The sequence below is a fragment of the Mustela erminea genome, chromosome 7 (assembly GCF_009829155.1).
Source record: "Mustela erminea isolate mMusErm1 chromosome 7, mMusErm1.Pri, whole genome shotgun sequence".
In the NCBI taxonomy this organism is placed as follows: Eukaryota; Metazoa; Chordata; class Mammalia; order Carnivora; family Mustelidae; genus Mustela; species Mustela erminea.
Window position 1 is genome coordinate 82,488,361 of NC_045620.1, and position 24,582 is coordinate 82,512,942.

The 24,582-nt window shown below is 36.3% G+C and overlaps 1 protein-coding gene across 6 annotated transcripts in view; it reads right to left on the reverse strand.

Moving 5' to 3' along the window:
- Positions 1–24,582, reverse strand: part of WDPCP (WD repeat containing planar cell polarity effector) — a 518,631-nt gene that overhangs the window by 243,828 nt on the left and 250,221 nt on the right. For all 6 annotated transcript variants that reach the window (XR_004287790.1, XM_032352246.1, XM_032352244.1 and 3 more), the window contains one exon: positions 17,382–17,445. Coding sequence is in view for 5 of the 6 variants with exons in the window: in XM_032352246.1 (XP_032208137.1) it covers positions 17,382–17,445 (64 nt within the window). In the remaining variant the exon portion in view is untranslated. The remainder of the gene's footprint in view (positions 1–17,381; positions 17,446–24,582) is intronic.

Sequence of the window (24,582 nt, forward strand, 5' to 3'; positions counted from 1 at the left end):
GAAGCAGACTGCCCACTTACCAAGGAGCCTAATGCTGAACTCAATCCCAGGACCTTGGGATAGTCACCTGAACTGAAGGCAGATGCTTAACTGACTGACCCACCCAGGCATCCCAAGAATATGCATTCTAAAGTTGTTGAATATAGGTTCAAAAAACATCAAGTCAAGTTGTTGGATAGGTTCATATATTCTGCATCCTTATGGATTTTTCATACTATTTAGTCTGTGAATTACTGCATTTGTCTATTTTCTTTTTTGGTTGTCAGATCTTTTGCTTCATATATTTGAAACTCAGTTATTCTGTATATAAACATTTAGATTTGTGTCTTCCTGCTGAATTTTAACATCATGAGTATTTCTTATGTCTTCTAATACTGCCTTTGTTCTGTAATCTACTCTGGTACTTATGCTTTGCGTATTGTATCTTTTTAAATGTGTGTCATAATAACTATAAAGTGTTTTTCTTACAGACAGAATATAAGTAGGTCTTGCTTTCTATTGAGTCTGACAATCTCAGACTTAAAATTCAATCTGCGTTTTAACTGGAGTGTCTAGTTAATTTTAATTCAATATAATTACAAGTGTTTAGATTTAAATATACCGTCTTTTTCTTTTCTTTCTTTTTTTTTTTTTTAAAGATTTTATTTATTTGACAGAGAGAGAGGGAACACAAGCAGATGGAATGGGAGAAGGAGAAGCAGGCCTCCTGTCGAGCAGGTAGCCCGATGCGGGGCTTGAACCCAGGACCCTGGGATCATGACCTGAGCCAAAGGCAGAGGCTTAACGACTGAGCCACCCAGGCGCCCCATCCATCTTGCTATTTTCTATTTTCATTCCTGTCCTACCCTCTTTTGTGTTGAGTATTTTAAGCACCTTTTTAAACGCCTTTTTTTTTTTTTTTTTAAAACTGCATATCTATTTAAGTTTTTGAGAAAATCGTCTAGGCACTACAATACACAGTATTAACTACTTATCACAGTCTACTTAGAATTAATATCATACCACTTTCGGTGAAAGGTATGAAACTTAAAATGGTATGATTACATTTTACCACCCACATGAGGTTATGATGTTACTGTCATTCATTTCACATCTACATGTTATAAACACCACAATGAATTATTATTTTGCTTTGGACAATTATTTTTTAAAGAAATTTTTACATGAGGAGAAAATACTTTTACTACTAATCCACATTTACCATTGCCAGAGCTCTTCATTCTTTTCTGTAGACCATGTTTCCATGGCCAATATTTGTTCTGCCTGAAGAATCTCCTTTAATCTTTCTTATAGAGCAGGTCTCCTGAGTTGGTGTTATCTCAGCTTTCATTTATTCAAAAGTGCTTTTATTTTACTATTTAAAGATAATTTTCACTGGATATAATATTTTGTATTGTGAGGGTGAGTTTGTTTGTTTGTTTGTTTTGGTACATTAAAGATGCCATTATATTATCTTGTGGCATCACTTTTCTGTCGAGAAGTCAGCCATAATTCATAATAGTTGGTCCTGCTATGTCCTTTGTGTTTGTTTGTTTTCTGGGTATTTTTTAGATTTTCCTCTTCATCATTGTTTTTCAGTAGTTTGGATAAGTTGTACCAAGATGTGATGTGCCTGAGTATTGTTTTGTCTATCTGGAGTTCACTGAGCTTCCATGTATTTTAGACCACCTGATTTGGTTTCACAAATTACTGAGCCTTTATTAATTTTTATAATATTTTTCCTTCCTTTTATTAAAATTGGATGATTTCTACTGATCTGTCTTGATGTCCTTCTACGGATCCTTTATTCTACTGTCAGTCTTTTGGGGAACTACCCAGGAAATTCATTTCAGATTTTACATATTTTAGTTCTAGAATGTCTTGTGCCCCTTTAAATAATGATTTTCTTCTCTCTGCTAAGAATCCCTATATATTCAATCGTAATGCTTATCTTGTTCTTTAAAGTACTTGAACTTATTTATAACAGTTTCTCCGAAGTTTTTTTTCCTCTCCTTTCAGTATCTGGGTCCTCTCAGGATCTGTTATCATTAGCTCCTTTTCCTCGTCATTATACATCACATTTTCTTGCTTCTCACACAACTAATGTGTTACTGTGTGTTGTACATAGGGGAAATTACATTTTAAAGAGTTTGGGTAATATTGTCTTTTTTTTCTTTCTTTTTTTTTTTTAATATTTTATTTATTTATTTGACAGAGTAGGTAGAGAGGCAGGCAGAGAGGAGGAAGCAGACTCCCAGAGAGCAGAGAGCCCAATGCAGGGCCAAATCCCAGGACCCCGGGATCATGACCTGAGCCAAAGGCAGAGGCTTTAACCCACTGAGCCACCCAGGCGCCCTATATTGTCTTTCTTCTAAAGGATGTTGATTTTTATACTAGCAGCGTGTTAATTGGTGCAGTCTTTTGAACTTGTTCAGTTAGGTTTTGTGATTTTTAAAGGCAAATCTCTTTCAGTTTTGTACGTACTCCTGGGATATGGTCTTTATTTTCAAATATGGCATTTCTGTGGTTTCATATAAATGCCCAGTGAGGTTGCTTCACTTTGATCCAGAATTCCACCACCTCTCAGCATTATGCAGTCTTTCCATTTATTTATTTATTTTAAGATTTTATTTATTTATTTGTGTTAATAAAGCACAAGCGGGGGAAGGGGGAGGGAGGCAGAGGGAAAAACAAGCTCTCCGTTGAGCAAGAAGCCCAACGTGGGACTTGAGTCCAGGACCCTGGGATCATGACCTGAGCCAAAGGCAGATGCTTAACTGACTGAGCCACTCAGGCGTCCCAGCAGCCTCTCCATTTAGCTCTCAGTCTCAAAGAAGTGACTCCTTGATCCCCACTCTTCACAAAGATTTTCCCATTCTGGCATGTTGCCCCACAAATTCTAGATCACTCACCATCTTTGAATTCTGAACTCCTATCTTGGCTCTCCAGGTGAGTGACATTACTGGTCTCTGCTCTGGAAATTATATAGAGAGCCATCTGTGTATTCCCTATTTTTTAAGAAGCAAAGTCTTGCAGGACGTATTGTCCAATGCCTAAATATAGTTGTCTTATATTTTGTTTAATTTTATAGTAGTTTACAGTAGGAGGGCATGTATGAAAACCAATTTGTTCATTAGCTGGGAGTGGAAAATCCTCTTTCCATACCAGCAATATTTTAAAACAGTTGAGCCAATACTGATTAAATAATTATTCCTTTTTGCTTGGGTTTTGGTAGCAAACAACCCTGAACTACAGGGATCAATGAGAAACTATTTTTTTTTTTTTTTAAAGGACAGGAAATTGGGTGCGTGGGTGGCTCAGTCATTAAGTGTCTGGCTTTGGCTCAGGTCATGATCCCAGGGTCCTGGGATTGAGCCTGTATCAGGCTCCCTGCTCAGCAGGAAGCCTTCTTCTCCCTCTCCCACTGCCCATACTTATGTTCCCTTTCTCCCTGTGTGTCTCTCTCTCTGTCAAATAAGTAAACATAAAATAAAAATAAAGGGCAGGAAACTGGGGAGAGACACGTAAAGTGTTATACTTATCCAGTTCAAATGACACTCTGAAAGATACTCTTCGTGTCTCCCAAGATCTAGATGGGTTCTCAAAGAGCACACCCAAAAGTCCTAGAAGATCTATCAATGTCATGTTTGGCATACCACAGCTATCCCTAAGAAAACTATTGCTAACCATGTGGAAGTATTCTTTCATGGAGCCATGCATGAGACATAGGGAAATGGGCATTGGTGTTATTTTTCTGTGATCCTTTCTATAGTCACTGTATACTTCTTTTTATTACAGATTAAGAGCTCTTAATCTGGATGAATAATACTTTAAATAAACCAGGGTTCTGTAAATCATTTTAAGCTAGATCAGGTATCATTTTGCAGTAAACTTTCTTATAGATAACTTTTGATAAAGAATAAATAAAGAAAAATAGAGAAATAAACTTTCTTACAGATAAGTTTTGGTCAAGAATAAAAGGAAAAGAATAGTTTTTTGAACCTGGTTATGGCGAGTCATCAAGTCATAAATCACTGAGCTTTGGGAAACTTCCAAATTTTTAGCTTATATAAGTAATTTGGCATAAATGGAAATAGTGTGAACTTTAGAGTCAAACACATCTGAATTTGACTCATAATTTTTAATTTTCCTTATAATCAGTTTTATCAACTATAAATAGGTATAATAATTATATTGGTTAGGATTATTATGAAAATTTAATAAAATTGATAAAATGGTATAAAATATGTTATATATTATATCATTATATAAGGCATTATCTGGTATAAGACCTTTGCAGATGCTCTAGAAAAGTTAACTGCTTTAATTTTGAGATGTAAAGATTTTGTTGCTGATAATCATAAAGCACTTGTCATGCTCTCAAGAAAGACTATAAATTTAAGAAAGCATAAACGCAAATATTTTCTGCTATTATTAAAAGGAAAGATCTGCATTATTAACCTTATAAGATTAATACAATTCTTCAACGTGAAGGGCTGAAAATTATTTTTTTTCACTTTTTAAAAAGTAAATTAAAGTTTAAAAAACGTAGTTTTTCTTTCTTTTTTTGGCGGGGGGGGGGGCTTTTACTGTAACTGAAAAATAAATTCCAGTATATACAAACACAAAATTTCATTTGTCTCATTTTGGGAATAAAATTGATAATATGTCATGTTTTAAAGTAGAATTTGTGACATTTAAGGCTTAGTGATTAATAGTTCAAACATAATAGCACACTGGAGGGGGTTATCCAGAATTGGAAAGCAGCTAGTGCCAATTTTAACACTTCACTCACCTAAAAATATTCTGCAGAATTTCTGATTCCAGTTACCCAGATAAGGATATATCAGAAAACTACTCTTGCTGAGAGCAACTAGAACAGCTGGATAAAATAATTTTTAAAATTCTGTTTGGGGATATTGGAGAACTACCAAGACAGTGAATATTGAAGGACCAAGATTCTAGACATAAGTAAAGCCCAGAGAGGTAAGCCTGACATTTGGTGCTGCTTTTGCTTTTCAGAGCATTTGCCAATATGTAATTGGCGGCCAAGAGGGTGAGAAACTTAACAGAAAGTAGTGTTTGAGAAGCTGAGAAACTGCACAGAGCTTTAGGTAGAGTCAATGGGCTAAGGCTACAAAGTTATACTTCAGGGTCTGCTAAAGGGCAGGGCTTCCAACTAGATTCCTGCAGTCCTTCACTCTTGATGTAAGTATAAAATAGAAATAAACTGGCTCTTAGACTGAAACTCATCTTCAAATAAACTCAATCCCAGAACAGATTAAGGTATCATTTAACCCCTACCCTATCTGCCAGAAGAAAAAGTAAATTCTTTCTGGAGGAAAACAACATTATACACAACCTCAAATTATCACTGTATTTTAAAAAATTCTATACCCAACATTCAATAAAAAAAGAAGAAAGAGATAAGACCAAAGACCCCAAAACCAGAATAAAAAGATCCACCCAAAGGACTGTAGTCAAAAGAAAAAATTAGAGGAAAAATGTAAGTAATAAGCAAATAGGAGGGAAAAATGGAATAATATAGTTAACATAATAAAGGGCAAGGGTGGTTAGATAAAAGGACATAGAATATGTGAGACAAACAGAAAAGAAAGAGGGTAGGAGAAACACAGTTGTACTATTTATATTAAAATTCAATTAAATAATCTAATTAAAAGACAAACGTGACAGTTGATTAGAAATATACAATTATATGTTGCTTATAGGAGATACAACTTAAATATAAGGAGACATGCATATATGATGTATAAAGCAAATACAAACCAAATAAAACTGTGTGTAGGTATGGTTTGAGGTGAAGCAGGTTTTAAGGCAAGAAGCATTATTAGAAAATAGAAGAATGTTTCATAATGATGAAGGCTCAATATACCAAGAAAATATGACAGTTCTAAATTGGCATGCACCTAATTACAGTGTTAAAACAAATAAAAAAGACAAGTCCACAATTACAGTGGAAAATTTTAAAACACCATTCACAGTGAGGATATAGAAGAACTGAAAAACATAACTAACAAATCTGATCTTATATAGAACACTGCATTCAACAACTGTAAACTGTAGACTGCACATTCTCTTCAGTGCACATGGAAATCTTACCATTGACCACATAATGAGCCATAAGGGAATTTCAGTAAGATTCAAAGGGTTGAAGTAATACAGAATAGGTTAAGGGGGGGGGGGTGTCTTTCTAGAAAATATTTTATTGTTTGAAATTAGGAAATACACTTTTAAGAAACCTAGAGCAAAGAAGAATTCCCAACAGAAATGTTAGAAATATCTTGAGCTGAATGATAATGAAAAATAGGCACATAAAATTGTCAGAATGCAATCAAAGCCATGCTTAAATGGAAATTATACCCTTGAATGCATACATTAGAAAACAGAAACTGAAAAATCCATGTCTTAAGCATCTATCACAAGTTAGAATAAGAACAACACATTTAAACAAACTTGGAAGACTTACACTATTGGACATAAATATTTATAAAGTAATTAAGGCAGTTTGGTATTGGAGCAAGGACAGAGTCTAGTAGAAGACCTGCACATATATGTGGGCACTTGATTGGTTTATTTTTATTGAGTTATAGTTGACATACAGTATTACATTATTTGAAGGTGAACAACATAGCGGTTCAACAGATCTATACATTATATAATGCTTACCATGATAAGTGTAGTTACCATTTCTCAACACGAGTTATTACAATATTATGACTATATTCCCTATGCTGTACTTTTCATCTCCCTAACTTATTTTATATGTACACGGCTGTACCTCTTAACCCCCTTCACCTACTTTGCCCATCCCCCATACCCTTCTACTTTGATGACCACATTTTGTTCTCTTTATTTATGAGCCTCTTTCTGTTTCTCTGTCTGTTCATTTGTTTTTATTTTTAGCTTCCACATATAAGTGAAATCATATTGTATTTGTCTTTCTCTGCCTGACATTTCACTTAGCATAATACCCTCTGGGTCCATCCATGTTGTCACAAATGACAAGATTTCATTCTTTTTTATGGCTAATATTCCATTTCGTGTGTGTGTGTGTGTGTGTGTATCACATCTTTATCCATTCATCTATGGATGGACACTTGGTTTGCTTCCATATCTTGTCTTACTGTAAATAATGTTTCAAAGAATAATGCCTGGGTGGCTCACTTGGTTGAGTGACTGCCTTCGGCTTGGGTCATGATCCCAGAGTCCTGGGATCAAGTCCCACATCAGGCTCCCAGCTCCATGGAGAGTCTGCTTCTCCCTCTGACCTTCCCTCTCATGCTCTCTCACTCTATCTCTCTCTCTCTCAAATAAATAAATAAAATCTTAAAAAAAAAATAATGTTACAACAAACACAGGGGTGCAACATACCTTTTCAAATGAGTTTTTTCATTTCCTTTGGGTAAATATCCAGTAGCAAAATTATTGGATCATATGGTATTTCTATTTTTAATTTTTTAAGGAACCTCCATACTGTTTTCCATAGTGGTTGCAGTAATTTATGTTCTCACCAACATTCTCCAGATCCTTACCACCACTTGTTATTTTTTGTTAATATTTTATTTTTAAATAATTTCTATACCCAACGTGGGGCTCAAACTCACAATTCCGAAATCAAGAGTTCAACCTCCACAGACTGAACGAGTCACATGCCCCTGCAACTTGTTATTTCTTGTCACCTTTTACTAGCTATTCTGACTGGTGTGAGGTGATATCTCATTATGACTTTGATGTGCATTTCTGTGGGAACCTCATTTATGACAAAGGTGACCCTGTAAAGCAGCAAACAAAGGACAATTTTGTCAATAAATGGTCACAGGTCAACTGGATATACATATGATAAAAATCAATTTTGAGCTTTATCCTCTTAAAAATCAACAGAGGTGGATTGTAGGTTTGAATGTTAACATTAAAATAATACAAATTCTGGAAGATAAAAAGAAGTTTTGGGGCACCTGGCTGGCTTAGACTATAGAGCATGCAACTCTTTTGATTTTGCGGGGGGGGGGGGGTTGACTTTGAGCTCCATGCTAGGTGTAGAGATTACTTAAAAATAAAACTTTAGAGGTAGGAGTCAAGATGGCAGAGAAGTAGCAGGCTGAGACTACTTCAGCTAGCAGGAGATCAGCTAGATAGCTTATCTAAAGATTGCAAACACCTACAAATCCAACGGCAGATCAAAGAGAAGAAGAACAGCAATTCCACAAACGGAATATCAACCACTTTCTGAAAGGGCGCGCTGAGGAGTGCGGCCCTGGGCTCTCGGCTCCTCCAGGCCAGAGATCGGGAGGCCGCAATCTTCATTCCTGTCCTCCGGAACTCCACGGAAAGAGCTCAGGGAACAAAAGCTCCCGAAAGCAAACCCAAGCGGCTTACTCAGCCCAGCCCCTGTAAGGGCGGTACAATTCCGCCTGGGGCAAAGACACGTGAGAATCACTACAACAGGCCCCTCCCCCAGAAGATCAACAAGAAATCCAGCCAACACCAAGTTCACATACCAAGGAGTGCAGTTTCAATACCAAGGAGAGCAGAGGAATTCCAGAGGAGGAGAAAGCAAAGCACGGAACTCATGGCTTTCTCCCCGTGATTCTTTAGTCTTGTAGTTAATTTATTTATTTTTTTTCTTTTTCAATTTTTTTTCTCTTCTTCTGCTAACTCTTTTTAACTTTTACCCTTTTCTTTTTTAATGTTTTTAACTAGTTTATCTAATATATATATTTTTCTTCTTTATACTTTTCTTTATTCGTTTTCTTTTTATTCATTGCTTCTTTTCTTTTCTTTTTCTTTTTTTTTTCTGAACCTCTTTTTATTCCCTTTCTCCCCCTCCTCCCACGATTTGGGGTCTCTTGTGATTTGGTTAAAGGATATTTTCCTAGAGTTGTTGCCACCCTTTTGGTATTTTACTTGCTCCTTCATTTACTCTTATCTGGACAAAATGACAAGGCAGAAAAGTTCACCACAAAAAAAAAAAAGAACAAGAGGCAGTACCAAAGGCTAGGGACCTAATCAATACAGACATTGATAATATGTCAGATCTAGAGTTCAGAATGATGATTCTCAAGGTTCTAGCCAGGCTTGAAAAAGGCATGGAAGATATTAGAGAAAACCTCTCGGGAAATGTAAAAGCTCTTTCTGGAGAAATAAAAAAACTAAAATCTAACCAAGTTAAAATAAAAAAAGCTATTAATGAGGTGCCATCAAAAATGGAGGCTCTCACTGCTAGGATAAATGAGGCAGAAGAAAGAATTAGCGATATAGAAGACCAAATGGCAGAGAATAAAGAAGCTGAGCAAAAGAGGGAAAACAGCTACTGGACCACAAGGGAGAATTCGAGAGATAAGTGACACCATAAGACGAAACAACATTAGAGTAATTGGGATTCCAGAAGAAGAAGAAAGAGAGAGGGGAGCAGAGGGTATACTGGAGAGAATTATTGGAGAGAATTTCCCCAATATGGTAAAGGGAAAAAGCATCAAAATCCAGGAGGTGCAGAGAATGCCCCACAAAATCAATAAGAATCGGCCCACACCCCGTCACCCAATAATAAAATTTACAAGTCTTAGTGACAAAGAGAAAATCCTGAAAGCAGCCCGGGAAAAGAAGTCTGTAACATAAAATGGTAAAAATATTAGATTGGCAGCAGACTTATCCACAGAGACCTGGCAGGCCAGAAAGAGCTGGCATGATATATTCAGAGCACTAAACGAGAAAAACATGCAGCCAAGAATACTATATCCAGCTAGGCTATCATTGAAAATAGGAGAGATTAAAAGCTTCCAGGACAAACAAAAACTGAAAGAATTTGCAAACACCAAACCAGCTCTACAGGAAATATTGAAAGAGGTCCTCTAAGCAAAGAGAGAGCCTATAAGTGGTAGATCAGAAAGGAACAGAGACAATATACTGTAATAGTCACCTTACAGGAAATACAATGGCACTAAATTCTTATCTCTCAATAGTTACCCTGAATATTAATGGACTAAATGCCCCAATCAAAAGACACAGGGTATCAGAATGGATAAAAAAACAAAACCCATCTATATGTGGCGTACAAGAAACTCATTTTAAACCCGAAGATACCTCCAGATTTAAAGTCAGGGGGTGGAAAAGAAGTTACCATGCTAATGGACATCAGAAGAAAGCAGGAGTGGCAATCCTTATATCAGATCAAATAGGTTTTAAGCCAAAGACTATAATTATAGATGAGGAAGGACACTATATCATACTCAAAGGGTCTGTCCAACAAGAAGATCTAACAATTTTAAATATCTATGCCCCCAACGTGGGAGCAGCCAACTATATAAACCAATTAATAACAAAATCAAAGAAACACATCAACAATAATACAATAATAGTAGGGGACTTAAACACCCCCCCTCACCGAAATGGACAGATCATCCAAGCAAAAGATCAACAAGGAAATAAAGGCTTTAAATGACACACTGGACCAGATGGACATCACAGATATATTCAGAACATTTCATCCCAAAGCAACAGAATACACGTTCTTTAGTACACATGGAACATTCTCCAGAATAGATCACATCCTCGGTCCTAAATCAAGTCTCCGCTGGTATCAAAAGATTGGGATCATTCCCTGCATATTTTCAGACCACAATGCTCTGAAGCTAGAACTCAACCACAAGAGGAAATTTGGAAAGGACCCAAATAGATGGAGACTAAATAGCATCCTTCTGAAGAATGAATGGGTCAACCAGGAAATTAAAGAAGAATTGAAAAAAATCATGGAAACAAATGATAGTGAAAACACAACGGTTCAAAATCTGTGGGACACAGCAAATACAGTCCTGGGAGGAAAATATATAGTGGTACAAGCCTTTCTCAAGAAAAAGGAAAGGTCTCAGGTACACAACCTAACCCTACACCTAAAGGAGCTGGAGAAAGAACAACAAAGAAACGCTAAACCCAGCAGGAGAAGAGAAATCATAAAGATCAGAGCAGAAATCAATGAAATAGAAACCAAAAAAACAATAGAACAAATTAATGAAACTAGGGGCTGGTTCCTTGAAAGAATTAATAAGATTGATAAACTCCTGGCCAGACTTATCAAAAAGAAAAGAGAAAGGACCGAAATAAAAAGATCATGAATGAAAGAGGAGAGATCACAATTATAAGAACATACTATGGGAAACTCTACACCAACAAATTTGACAATCTGGAAGAAATGGATGCATTCCTAGAGACATATAAACTACCACAACTGAACTAGGAAGAAATAGAAAGCCTGAACAGACCCATAACCAGTAAGGAGATTGAAACAGTCATCAAAAATCTCCAAACAAACAAAAGCCCATGGCCAGACAGCATCCCAGGGGAATTCTACCAAACATTTAAAGAAGAACTAATTCCAAAAAAACAGTTTTGGAAATGGAAGGAAAACTTCCAAACTCATTTTATGAGGCCAGCATCACCTTGATCCCAAAACCAGACAAGGATCTCATCAAAAAAGAGAGCTACAGACCAATATCCTTGATGAACACAGAAGCGAAAATTCTCACCAAAATACTAGCCAATAGGATTCAACAGTACATTAAAAGGATCATTCACCATGACGAAGTGGAATTTATTCCAGGGCTGCAAGGTTGGTTCAACATCTGCAAATCAATCAATGTGATACAACACATTAATAAAGAAAGAACAAGAACCATATGATACTATCAATAGATGCTGAAAAAGCATTTGACAAAGTACAGCATCCCTTCCTGATCAAAACTCTTCAAAGTGTAGGGATAGAGGGCACATACCTCAATATTATTAAAGCCATTTATGAAAAACCCACCACATATCACTCTCAATGGAGAAAAACTGAAAGCTTTTCCGCTAAGGTCAGGAACACGGCAGGGATGTCCTTTATCACCACTGCTATTCAACATAGTACTAGAAGTCCTAGCCTCAGCAATCAGACAACAAAAGGAAATTAAAGGCATCCAAATTGGCAAAGAAGTCAAACTATCACTCTTCACAGATGATATGATACTATATGTGGAAAACCCAAAAGACTCCACTCTAAAACTGCTTGAACTTGTACAGGAATTCAGTAAAGTGTCAGGATATAAAATCAACACACAGAAATCAGTTGCATTTCTTTACACCAACAACAAGACAGAAGAAAGAGAAGTTAAGGAGTCCATCCCATTTTCAATTGCACCCAAAACCATAAGATACCTAGGAATAAACCTAGCCAAAGAGCCAAAGAATCTATACTAAGAAAACTATAAAGTACTCATGAAAGAAATTGAGGAAGACACAAAGAAATGGAAAAATGTTCCATGCTCCTGGATTGGAAGAATAAATATTGTGAAAATGTCTATGCTACCTAAAGCAATCTACACATTTAATGCAATTCCTATCAAAGTACCATCCATCTTTTTCAAAGAAATGGAACAAATAATCCTAAAATTTATATGGAACCAGAAAAGACCTCGAATAGCCAAAGGAATATTGAAATAAAAAGCCAAAGCTGGTGGAATCACAATTCCGGACTTCAAGCTCTATTACAAAGCTGTCATCATCAAGACAGCATGGTACTGGCACAAAAACAGACAAAGAGATCAATGGAACAGAATAGAGAGCCCAGAAATAGACCCTCAACAATATGGTCAACGAATCTTTGACAAAGCAGGAAGGAATGTCCAATGGAAAAAGACAGCCTCTTCAACAAATGGTGTTGGGAAAATTGGGACAGCCACATGCAGAAAAATGAAATTGGACTATTTCCTTACACCACACCTGAAAATAGACTCAAAATGGATGAAGGACCTCAATGTGAGAAAGGACTCCATCAAAATCCTTGAGGAGAACACAGGCAGCAACCTCTTCGACCTCAGCCGCAGCAACATCTTCCTAGGAACATTGCCAAAGGCAAGGGAAGCAAGGGCAAAAAGGAACTATTGGGATTTTATCAAGATCAAAAGCTTTTACACAGCAAAGAAAACAGTGAAAAAAACCAAAAGACAACTGACAGAATGGGAGAAGATATTTGCAAACGACATATCAGATAAAGGGCTAGTGTCCAAAATCTATAAAGAACTTAGCAAACTCAACACCCAAAGAACAACGAATCCAATCAGGAAATGGGCAGAAGACATGAACAGACATTTCTGCAAAGAAGACATCCAGATGGCCAACAGACACATGAAAAAGTGCTCCATATCACTCGGCATCAGGGAAATACAACTCAAAACCACAGTGAGATATCACCTCACACCAGTCAGAATGGCTAAAATTAACAAGTCAGGAAATGACAGATGCTGGCGAGGTTGTGGAGAAAGGGGAACCCTCCTACACTGTTGGTGGGAATGCAAGCTGGTGCAGCCACTCTGGAAAACAGCATGGAGGTTCCTCAAAATGTTGAAAATAGAACTACCCTAATGACCCAGCAATAGCACTACTGGGTATTTACCCTAAATACAGACGTAGTGATCCGAAGGGGCACGTGCACCCAAATGTTTATAGCAGCAATGTCCACAATAGCCAAACTATGGAAAGAACCTAGATGTCCATCAACAGGTGAATGGATAAAGAAGATGTGGTATATATACATAATGGAATACTATGCAGCCATCAAAAGAAATGAAATCTTGCCATTTGCGATGGCGTGGATGGAATTAGAGGCTATCATGCTTAGTGAAATAAGTCAAGCAGAGAAAGACAACTATCATATGATCTCCCTGATATGAGGAAGTGGAGATGCAACATGGGGGGTTAAGGGGGTAGGAGAAGAATAAATGAAACAAGATGGGATTGGGAGGGAGACAAACCATAAGTGACTCTTAATCTCACAAAACAAACTGAGGGTTGATGGGGGGTGAGGGGTGGGTTATGGACATTGGGGAGCGTATGTGCTAGTGAGTGCTGTTAAGTGTGTAAACCTGGTGATTCACAGGGGAATAAAAAATATGTTTATATGTTTATTTAAAAAAATTAAAAATTAAAAAAAAACAAAAAACAAACAAAATAAATAATTTTTTTTAAAAAACCTTGAAAAAAAGAATTTTTAAGATCTTGAGGTAGTAAAAGATTTTTAAAACACAGCACAGCGAGCACTAACCAGCCCCTGGCAACTATCAGTTTACTCTCTATTTCTGTGAAATTAGCTTTTATTTATTTAGGATTCTGTATATAACTGATACCATACAGTATTTGTCTTTCTCTATTCTGGCTTATTTTCCTTAGTGTAATGCCCTTCAGGTTCATCAATGATATAGCAAATGGCAAGATTCCCTTCATCTGTCAGTTAACACTTAGGTTTTTTTTATATACTTAGCTATTGTGAATAATGCTGCAGTAGACATGGGCAGATACTTCTTCAAGATACTGATTTTGTTTCCTTTGGATATTTACCCAGAGATGGAACTGTTAGATCATGTAGTAGTTTTATTTTTAATTTTTTGAGGAACCTCTGTATTGTTTTTCCATAGTGGCTGTACCAATTTATACTCCCACTAACAGTGAACAAGGGTTCCCTTTTCCCCACATTTTTGTCCACCATTATAATATCTTTTTTGATAAAAGACATCCTAATAGGTATGAGGTGTTAACAGATTGTGGTTTTGATTTGCATTGCCCAGGTGATTAGTGATGTTGAATACCTTTTCATGTACCTGTTGGACAATTGCATGTCTTCTTTGGAAAAATGTCTTTTCAGGTCCTTTGTTCATTTTTTAATTGAATAATTTGATTTCTTTTGTTACTGATTTCTATTAGTTCCTTATATAGTTTGGATATTAACTCCTTATCAGATATATGATTTTCAAATATTTTCTCCCATTTGTAGATTGCCTTTTCATTATTTTGACTATTTCATTTACTGTGCAGAAGCTTTTTAGTTTGACACAGTCCCATTTATTTTATTTTCTTTGTATTTTAAAAAAAATTTAATTAATATATAATGTATTATTAGCTCCAGGGGTACAGGTCTGTGAACTGTCAGGCTTACACACTTCACAGCACTCACCATAAGATACCCTCCCCAGTGTCCATAACGCAACCACCCTCTCCCTACCACCCTACCCCTGGAAACCCTCACTTTGTTTTGTGAGATTAAGAGTCTCTTATGGTTTGTCTCCCTCCCAATCCCATCTTTTTTTTTTTTTTTTTTTTTTTTTTTTTTTTTTTAAATGTGTGTGTGTGGCTTGAATCCATGACCACAAGATCAAGATCTGAGCCAAGATCAAGATAAGATGCTCAAGTGACTGAATCACCCAGACACCCCTAGTCCCACTTATATTTTAGATTTTGTGCCTTTCTTTTGTTGTCTTATAAAAACAAAACAGACACAGAAAAAGCATCGCTAAGACCAGTGTAAAAGAGCTTTTTCTTGATGTTTTCTTCTAGAAGTTTTATGGTTTCCGATCTTACATTTAAGTCTTCAATTCATTTTTAGTTAGTTTTTGTGAGTGATATAAGGTCCAGGTTCATTCTTTTGCATGTGCAGAGCCAATTTGCCTACCACTACTTACTGAAAAGACTATTCTATCCTGTTGTTTGGTGTTTGTCAAAGACTAGCTGACCTGTAAATGTGGATTCATTTCTGGGCCCCTTATTCTATTCCATTTATCCATATGCCTGTTTTTATCCTACTACCATCCATAAAATAGAATACAATATAAACATTGAAGGAATGATAGGCTTATGTTTACCAATATGGAAAACTATATTGCTGAATGAAAAAACTCAAGTTCTAAACAAAAAGTACAGTATACACACGCAAACACACACACATATTCACATAGAGGTATTTTAAAGGATGTGCATTTCTAGACTAGAAGATTTCACGTGGATTTTACTTTTTGTCTCTATACTTTATGATATTGTTTACTTTCTATTATAGTATTATTTATTCTTACAATCAAAATATTCTATTTTCATCTAAGGTCTTGATGAATCATCTTGATTTTGCTTATAAAATATCCCCTCCTTTACATTCGCATAACTCAGGCCCTGTTTAAGGTCCTCATTACTTTTTACATAGCCATGTAATAACAATAGTTGCTCTGTCTTAACAGTAGTAACACATGATATCTGTATACTATTTACCAGTTTACAAAGTCTTTCAGTACCTTGTCCTTAGACCCAAAAACAACCTTGCAAGTAAAGAAATATGATAAAAAGCTACCTTTACTGGAGTGAATAGAGGCAGAGGTGAAAAAGTAGAGATAAAGTCAGTGAGATGAAAAAAATCGAAAAAGTGTTATAACTCCTGAACTGTGATGTCAACATGCACAGATATTGGCCAGATAGTAAAACCTTTCCTCAATACACGAAAATGCCTGTTCGATTTGACAGAACAAAATACAAAATACAGATGCTAAATAACAGACGGTTCATACTTTTGAAGTAATTAGAAAGGTTTTCTTCATGATCAATGAAAGTGCAATTTAAATGAATAATGCAAAGCTAGAATTCAAACAACAAACTCATTCCAAAGACAAGTGACCTAAAGCCAAGAACCCATTTTTTTTAAATTAATTTTTTATTTTTTATAAACATATATATTTATCCCCAGGGGTACAGGTCTGTGAATCACCAGGTTTAAGAACCCATTTTAACATCTAAAGAATCAATGCTTAAACTACAAAAATGTCTTCATTGTGCAGAATAGTCAAGTAAAAGAGCCTTCCAGAATTTTGTTTTTGTTTTTAAGAAGGTTTTGATTTATTGTTTCTTTGATGACAGTGAAGTTTCTGTGGAACAGAATATGTTAGGCAACCAGAAGAGGAACACCACCTTCATCTGATCTTACTGTCACATTGTGGTAAAAGATCTTGTAAGAAACTGCTACAGAGCACAGAGATCTGTAAGAAACTGCCAATTTTACTGCTGTTAGCTACTAAATGGGAAGATTAAAGTATATGTGAATTTATAACCCCCTGGATCTACTTTGCCCTGTGGTTACTTTAAAAATACAAGTAAGAACATCCATAATTTGTTACTTCATACTAAAATCTAAAGGACAAACTAAGCACATTCAAAATCTATCGTACATATTTTGCCTTATGTCCTAGATGCTGTAGCTGTACTTTAGAGAATGGATTAAAAAGACATTTAAGCTTATTAGATAGAAAGGTGTCATCCCCTCACATCAAAGAACATGAAGAGGAAAGTTCAAGAATTATAAATTCTTAGAAAACATAAAATATCCTTTGGGCCCTGGCAAGGAAAATGTCAACAAGTCAAAAGAGACTAGATGGCTATTGACCAGTTTCATGAAGGGAAAGCTGCAAGCCAAGATGGAATAATGCTTTCCCACCATGTGTCTAAGGCACAAATGACACTAATCCTTTTTAATGGTCACAAAAGCTGACAACTTACTCAGCCTTAGAACTGAAGGGACAAAATCATCTCTGGGAATGACTCACCATAAACAGGTCATGAGCACCAATGTCAACCGCTAACAGAAATGCCTTTTCAAATCTCTGGTACCTATATGGAAGGAAAGAAATGTTATATGTTAGTTGTGAACAAAACCATAAAAGGAGAGAGCTGCTAGTTTAATGTATTTATGTGTTATTGTTTTTCATTCTTCTGATGGGGAAAAGTATTTTCAAACAGTAGGGAATTTGTCTGTTGGGATTTCTATGTGAAATGTTATTGCACTTATGAGGAACTGAGGCAAAGAGCCTATTGAGGCCTTCAATGCAACTTTCAGGGATAAGTAGAACCCAGAGCAGATGCTGCTGAGTATAGGGAAAGGCTGGCTTAGGAAATAGATCTCTCATAATTTTTAAATGTATTGTGTTTTGTGAGAGAAAAGTATAAGGATATGGAAAATGTAGCAGGATAAAGGTAACAAATGAAATAATTACACTTTGGTGTTTCTTAGGTAGTAGGTGAGAAGTCAAATGTATTATTACAAAAGTTATATTTGTGAGTTTTGGAAAAAAAAATTCTAGGCTATTTCAAAGTGACAGTAAGTTGTTTCCTAATATTTTGAAGTATTTTCTAAATATGTGAAGTAATACTTGTCTACTCTTTTTTCACAATCATACCCTCTTTCCCTGAAGTATAACTTCAATAATTCTTTATGGTGAAAGTTTCACTTTATGCTAAGATACATTAATTTAATTATTAATTAATTAATTAATTTACCTTTACAGAAAGTTTAAGATTTTGAGAGTAAAGCATGTCACAATCACATATTTTTTGCACAGAGGTTTAGAAGGTTGTTTTTGTTATTGTTGTTGTTGTTGTTTGATCTGAATGCTGAGATTTATACAGATATAATTGTGAGTTTTTCTGGTTCCAGAAACAAGCAGTTAAGTATCCAAGTTGTTCCCTGTTCTCTGTTTCATATTGTGAAATATAATAGTGTAAAATAGAAATACTTCAACTAAAACATATGAGAAATATGGATATTAGTTATTAACAGATTATATAAACTTTATTAATAAAATAGTTACAGTAAGTAAAGTCCAACACAAATTAATGACTAATTGGAGATTAATCCCCAATCTCCTCCTTTGCCATTCTTACTAGCCTCTCCAGTATTTACTTGAATTTCTTTAAACTATGGAAGATCAGAAAGTAACTATGTTTATTTTTGTTCCAGGAAGCTTACTGATTGATTCATTGTATATTCACTGGAGGTAGGATGTAAAGAGAAAGAGGACAGAGGATTATAACAAGTTGTACTACTTGTTCATTCACTCACTGCTATTTTGCATATGATCCCACTACACTGAAAATTTTCTGGTAATCGTCCACCTTCTAATGATCAAACAAATGGTAAGTCCTCCTCTTGCGTACCCTTCATGCCACATCTAAACGTATAAATTTCCCTTCCTTTAACCCCCCCTTTCCTTCCCTTTGGAGATGCCATTCTTTTGTTTTCCAATTTCTGGCATTTCATCTTAGTCTCCTTTCCTAGGTTTTTTTTCCCTCGGCCTACTCCATGAAGTTGATGTGTTATTGTACTCTTTTATTTACACTCACTACTCTAGTCTCCCCATAATCTTACCCACTTCATGGCATTGATAATTATATCAGGGACTCACAAATCTCTAGGATCCCTATCCTTCCTGAGCCCAAAACTCTTATTTCTAGGTACCTTGAATTTAAAATGTCTAACAGGTTCACTGATACATCAAGTTGGCAATCATATACAGGATAAATTAAAATTGGAGAGAGTGAAATTAAGAGGGGCAAGGTAGGATGTATCTTCCTTCTAGGTGAGAGGTAATGAAGGACACTATGATTAAATGAAAGAATAGAGGTTGGCATCTGGTGGCATGATCACCCAGAAATACCAAAGGGAGCTCCCAACTACACCGCCTATAAAACACACATTAAAGTACATCACAGAATTCTAAAAAAATAAAATCTCTCCAAGGGCCCCCTAGCCTCAATCAAAAAATAGTAACCAAATTAAATCCCTTCATTAAAACGAGTAAAGATTCCTGAACAGAAAGCAAATACTGGGGGGCAGGGAGAGGTACTACTCCTCTAAGGGCCATCACATTCAAGTGACTGAGCCCTGAATACATCTCAAGGTAAAGGTGCCAAACCCAAGACTTCTGATTAAGCCAGGAGTTAAAATATTGCCAGGATATAGTGCACCTAACTTTGGCATTAAAAAAAAATTCATGTCTGGATTAAAGCAGTTTTTTTAAAGTAGGCTCTGTGACCCCAAGACCTACAGTCCCATAATCTACCAACTGAACCAGCCAGGCACCCCTGGATTAAAGCATCTTTTATAGAAATCCCCCGGATTACCATCAATTAGAATAAAACAAATAGGAGTTCACAATAAAGAACTACCAAATGCAGAGGCGCCTAGATGGATCAGTTGGTTATGTGTCTGATTCTCAGGTCATGATCTCAGGTCATGAGATGGAGCCCTGCATCAGACTCCCTGCAGGGAGTCTCCTTGGGATTCTCTTTCTATCCTTCTGCCCTTCTCCCTGCTTGTATGCTCTCTCTAAAATAAGTAAATCTTAAAAAAATAAAAAAACAAAAACCACCAAATGCATAGGAAAACAAGCTACTATGATGGAAAATAATTTCACAGGTTGTTTTTCCTTGTGGTATCTTATAGTTCATATATGCTTTCTTTATCCCTTTTTAAAACTTTTTTTAATTTAAATTCAATTTAATTAATACATACTGTATTATTAGTTTCAGAGGTAGAATTCAGTCATTCATCACTTTCATATGACACCCAGTGCTCATTACTTCAAATGCCCTCCTTAATGTCCATCACCCAGTTACTCTACCCTCCCACAGACCTCCTCACCAACAACCCTCAGTTTGTTCCCTATAGTTAAGAGTCTCCTACGGTTTACCTCCCTGTTTTCCTTTAATTTTTTCCTTCCTCTCCCCTAGGTTGATCTGTTTTGTTTCTTCAATTCCACATATGAGTGAGATAATATAATTTGTCTTTCCTGTGACTTATTTCACATAGCATTTCACTTATTCACTTAGCATTGGGATATTAACCTTTTATCATCTATATGATTTACAAATACTTTCGCTCATTCACTAGGCTGCCCTTTTGTCCTGTTGATGCTTTCCTTTGCTGTGCAGAAGCTTTTTATTTTGGTGTAGTCCTAATAGTTTAACTTTTACTTCTCTTGCCTAGGGAGACATGTACAATGCTGTTTCTACAGCTTATGTTGACAAATTTTACTATCTATGTTCACTTCAAGGAATTTTGTGGATTCAGGTCTCACATTTAAGTCTTTAATCCACTTTGAGTTTATTTTTTGTGTATGGTCTAAGAAAGTCGTCCAGTTTCATTCTGCTGCATGTTGCTATTCAGTTTTCCTGGTACCCTTTGTTGAAGAGACCGTTTTTTCCCCATTGTACATTCTTGTCTCCTTTGTTGTAGATTAATTGACCATAGAAGTGTAGGTTTATTTCTGGGCTGTTTATTCTGTTCCATGGATCTATGTGCCTATTTTTGTGCCAGTACCATACTCTTTTGATTGCTACAGCTTTGTAGTATATCTGAAATCTGGGACTGTGGTACCTCCAGCTTTGTTCTTCTTTCTCAAAATTGCTTTGGCTATTCAGCTTATTTTGTGGTTCCATACAAATGCAAGGATTATTTGTTCTAGTTCTATGAATAGTACCATTGGAATTTTGATAAGGATTGCATGAAATGTGCAGATTGCTTTGGGTAGTATGAACATTTTAACAATATTGGTTCTTCTAATCCATAAGCATAAAATATCTTTTCATTTGTTCCATTTGCTTAATTTCTTTGATGAGTGTTTTATAGTTTTCAAGGTACAGGTCTTTCACCTCCTTGGTTAAGTTTATTTCTAGGTATTTTATTCTTTTTGGTGCAAATGTAATTTTTTTTTCTTAATTTCCCTTTCTGCTACTTCATAATTAGTGTATAGAAATGTAACAGATTTTTGTATATGAATTTTTTATCCTGTAACTTTGCTGAATTCATTTATCAGGTCTAGTAGTTATTTGGTGGTCTTTAATGTTTTCTGTATTTGTTATCATGTTGTCTGCAAATAGTGGAAGTTTTACTTCTTCCTTATCCATTTGGATACCTTTTATTTCACTTTCTTGTCTGACTGCTGCAGCTAGGACTTCGAGTACTAGGTTGAAAAAAGTGGTGAGAATGGACATTCTTATCTTGTTCCTGATGTCAGAGAAACATATATGAAAAACCCACAACTAATATAATGAGTTGAGAGCTTTTCTTCTAAGATCAGGTGTAGAATTCTTTTTTATGGTTTTTGATTTTATGATTTATGGTTTTTCTCGTAAATTTTAAATGTCATCCCACCACTTTCTGACCTCTAGGTTTCTAATGAAAAATAAGCTGTTAATATTACTGAGGATCCTGTCTACAAGATAAGTTGCTTTCTGCTTTGCACTTTCAGGATTCTCTTTTTGGCTTCTGAATTTTGATTATAATGTGTTTTGATGTGGATCTTGCTGAACTGATTCTATTTGAATTTCATCGTGTTTCTTGGATATGTAGATTCGTGCAGAATGCCATAATGCCTGTACCCCAGAAGTTGCTCAGGTTCTACTGATTTTTCTTCATTCTTTTTTTCCCTCTGCTCCTCTAACTTGATAATTGTCCTATTTTACAGATTCTTCTGCCTGCTCAAATCTGTTGAGCCAATCTAGTGAATTTTTCATTTCAGCTATTATATTTTACAGATGAAATTTTTATATTTAATTCCTTTCTATAATTTTGGTCTCCTTATTGCATTCTCTGACTGGTAAGACATCATCCTTCTGGTTCATTGTCTATGGTTTCCTTTAGCTCTTTGAGTTCATTTAAGCTCATAGTTGATATAGTCATTGTCTAAAAGCCCAAAGCTTGGGCTTCCCATGGGATGCTGCTGACTTTATTTTTTCTTCCTGTGAATGGGCCATACTTGCCTGCTTCTTTGTATGCCTTTCCATATACATTTTCTGAAATTAGACATTTTGAATATCATAATGTGATAACTCTGGAAATTAGATTCTTCCCCTCTCTAGATTTTTCTGTGTTATTGAGAGCCCTCATCCACTTGTTTATTGACATTCCCAAACTGTTTTTGCAAGGCCTATATTCTTTGTCATGTGTGATCACCAAAGCCTGTTTCATTATCTCAGCAATCAGCCAGATATTTTTAAAAGGGAGTTGGGGGAAATTGGAAGGGGAGGTGAACCATGAGAGACTATGGACTCTGAAAAACAATCTGAGGGTTTTGAAGGGGCGGGGGGTGGAGGTCGGGGTACCAGGTGGTGAGTATTATAGAGGGCACAGATTGCATGGAGCACTGGGTATGGTGCAAAAATAATGAATACTGTTATGCTGAAAATAAATAAAAATAAATTAAAAAAAACAAAACAAAACAAAAACAAAAACTCCTGACAGATGACCAGATAGAACTTTTTAAAAAAATCCTGAAGCAACAAACAACTCTCCCAGTCTTTGTAGACTGGCTTGGAGTTAGGACACTCCTTCATTGCTTAGCCAAATTACCTACATACAATTCTGTCTTAGCCTTTCCTGCTTGCTTATGCAGAGCCCAAGGTCTTCCTTGAGACTTAGGTCCAGAGGTTCAGGTCTTACTGAGCATGTAACCAGTTTTAGGCACGTGTCTTGTACCTTTGATTCCCTGGTATATATGGTAGCCCTTCAAGGACTTTATGCCCCAAATATTTTCTCCTCAGTCTTCTCTTTCCCAGATCTGTTGGTTCAACTGCTGCTTTCCCCATTCTCCATCTCTTGCCTGAGACAGCTATGCATGTTATATGCCTTTAAATGCTTTTCACATGTGTGAATATTTTTGTCAGAGATGCTGTTCTGGCCAGTTGGAGGCAAAACAAAACCAAGCCTCTGTACTGGTCCCTCTGGAAACCAAAGACTGGTCAAAATGCAAAATGCATAACCACAGTGTTTGAGAACAAGGTCCATCATGGCCATTTGGCATCAGCTAGGTAACACCAGAAATGCTGACCACTGTCTTCAGGGCCACTGTCATACTGGGGAATGGAGGACAGCAGATAAACAAAAATACCTTTTGAATTTCTGAGAATCAGTACAATATTTAACATCCACTGTCTTTATTAAGTAATCTGATTGTTATAAGTTTTTAAATTAGATTCTAGAGTTTAAGTTAATTCTGCCAGTTTTGTTTGCTTAATGATTGCTTCAGTGGAAGGACTGATTCTTGGAGCTCCCTACTCTGCTGTTTTCACGTCATCTCTCCCACTTCTATTTATAGAACTCAATGTGGCACTCATGAGAATATCTCTCTCAGATCTCCTACTGCAGGAAGTATAACTGACTGACAGCCCCAGCTGCTGCATTTTGAAATGTATCATTGTGTTTTCCCATTAAGGCTACACTTTCCACAAGCTGCTCCTGGGTAATGACTGTGGGCAGTTGAGATATTAAGTTGAGATCCTGAGATACCATTCCTGAGTGACATGGGATTCTTCAGATGGGCAACATGCTTGATGACTTCTGAACTCAGAAAGCCTTAGAACTTTCTTTAGAACTGTTCTGTGGTGTACTTTGGTGGGTGGTGGAGGCTGTGGATAGGCAATACTTACTAAATAGACAATGGAATAGGCTAATTATTACTAAGTTATATTTATACCCTAAGGAAGCATAATTAGAGACTGAGTACTCTTTTCTTTCCATTTCTTTCCTTTTTCTGAGTGTTATTTTCTAAAAGTTACTAGCCAGGGAGCCACTTTACTAGCTTACAGAGGTCCTTATCTTCTACATTTGAAAAGCAGACACAGCTGACAGATGGGAGACCTAACTGTTAGAGTCATAGAATTCTAGAGGCATTTGGATGTACCACCAAGGCAGGGAAGTCTACTTTTGGGTCAATGCCCTGTTTAAAAACACATGGGATCCTGATATCTGGGATGGGTTCATGTGGATATATGCCTTTGAGAGTGTTGACAGTGCAGATCCCCTGAATCTGAGCTAGCAATTCCTCTACAGTAGAAGATTCTGTAGAGAACTCTCCCCACAATCCAACAAATATTCCCTACCCTCAGGAAATGCTCCTACCCTTGTCCTGGATGCTAGCCTGATAACTGGGGTTAAAACTCAGCACAGTCCAGGTGGGGACATGATAGATA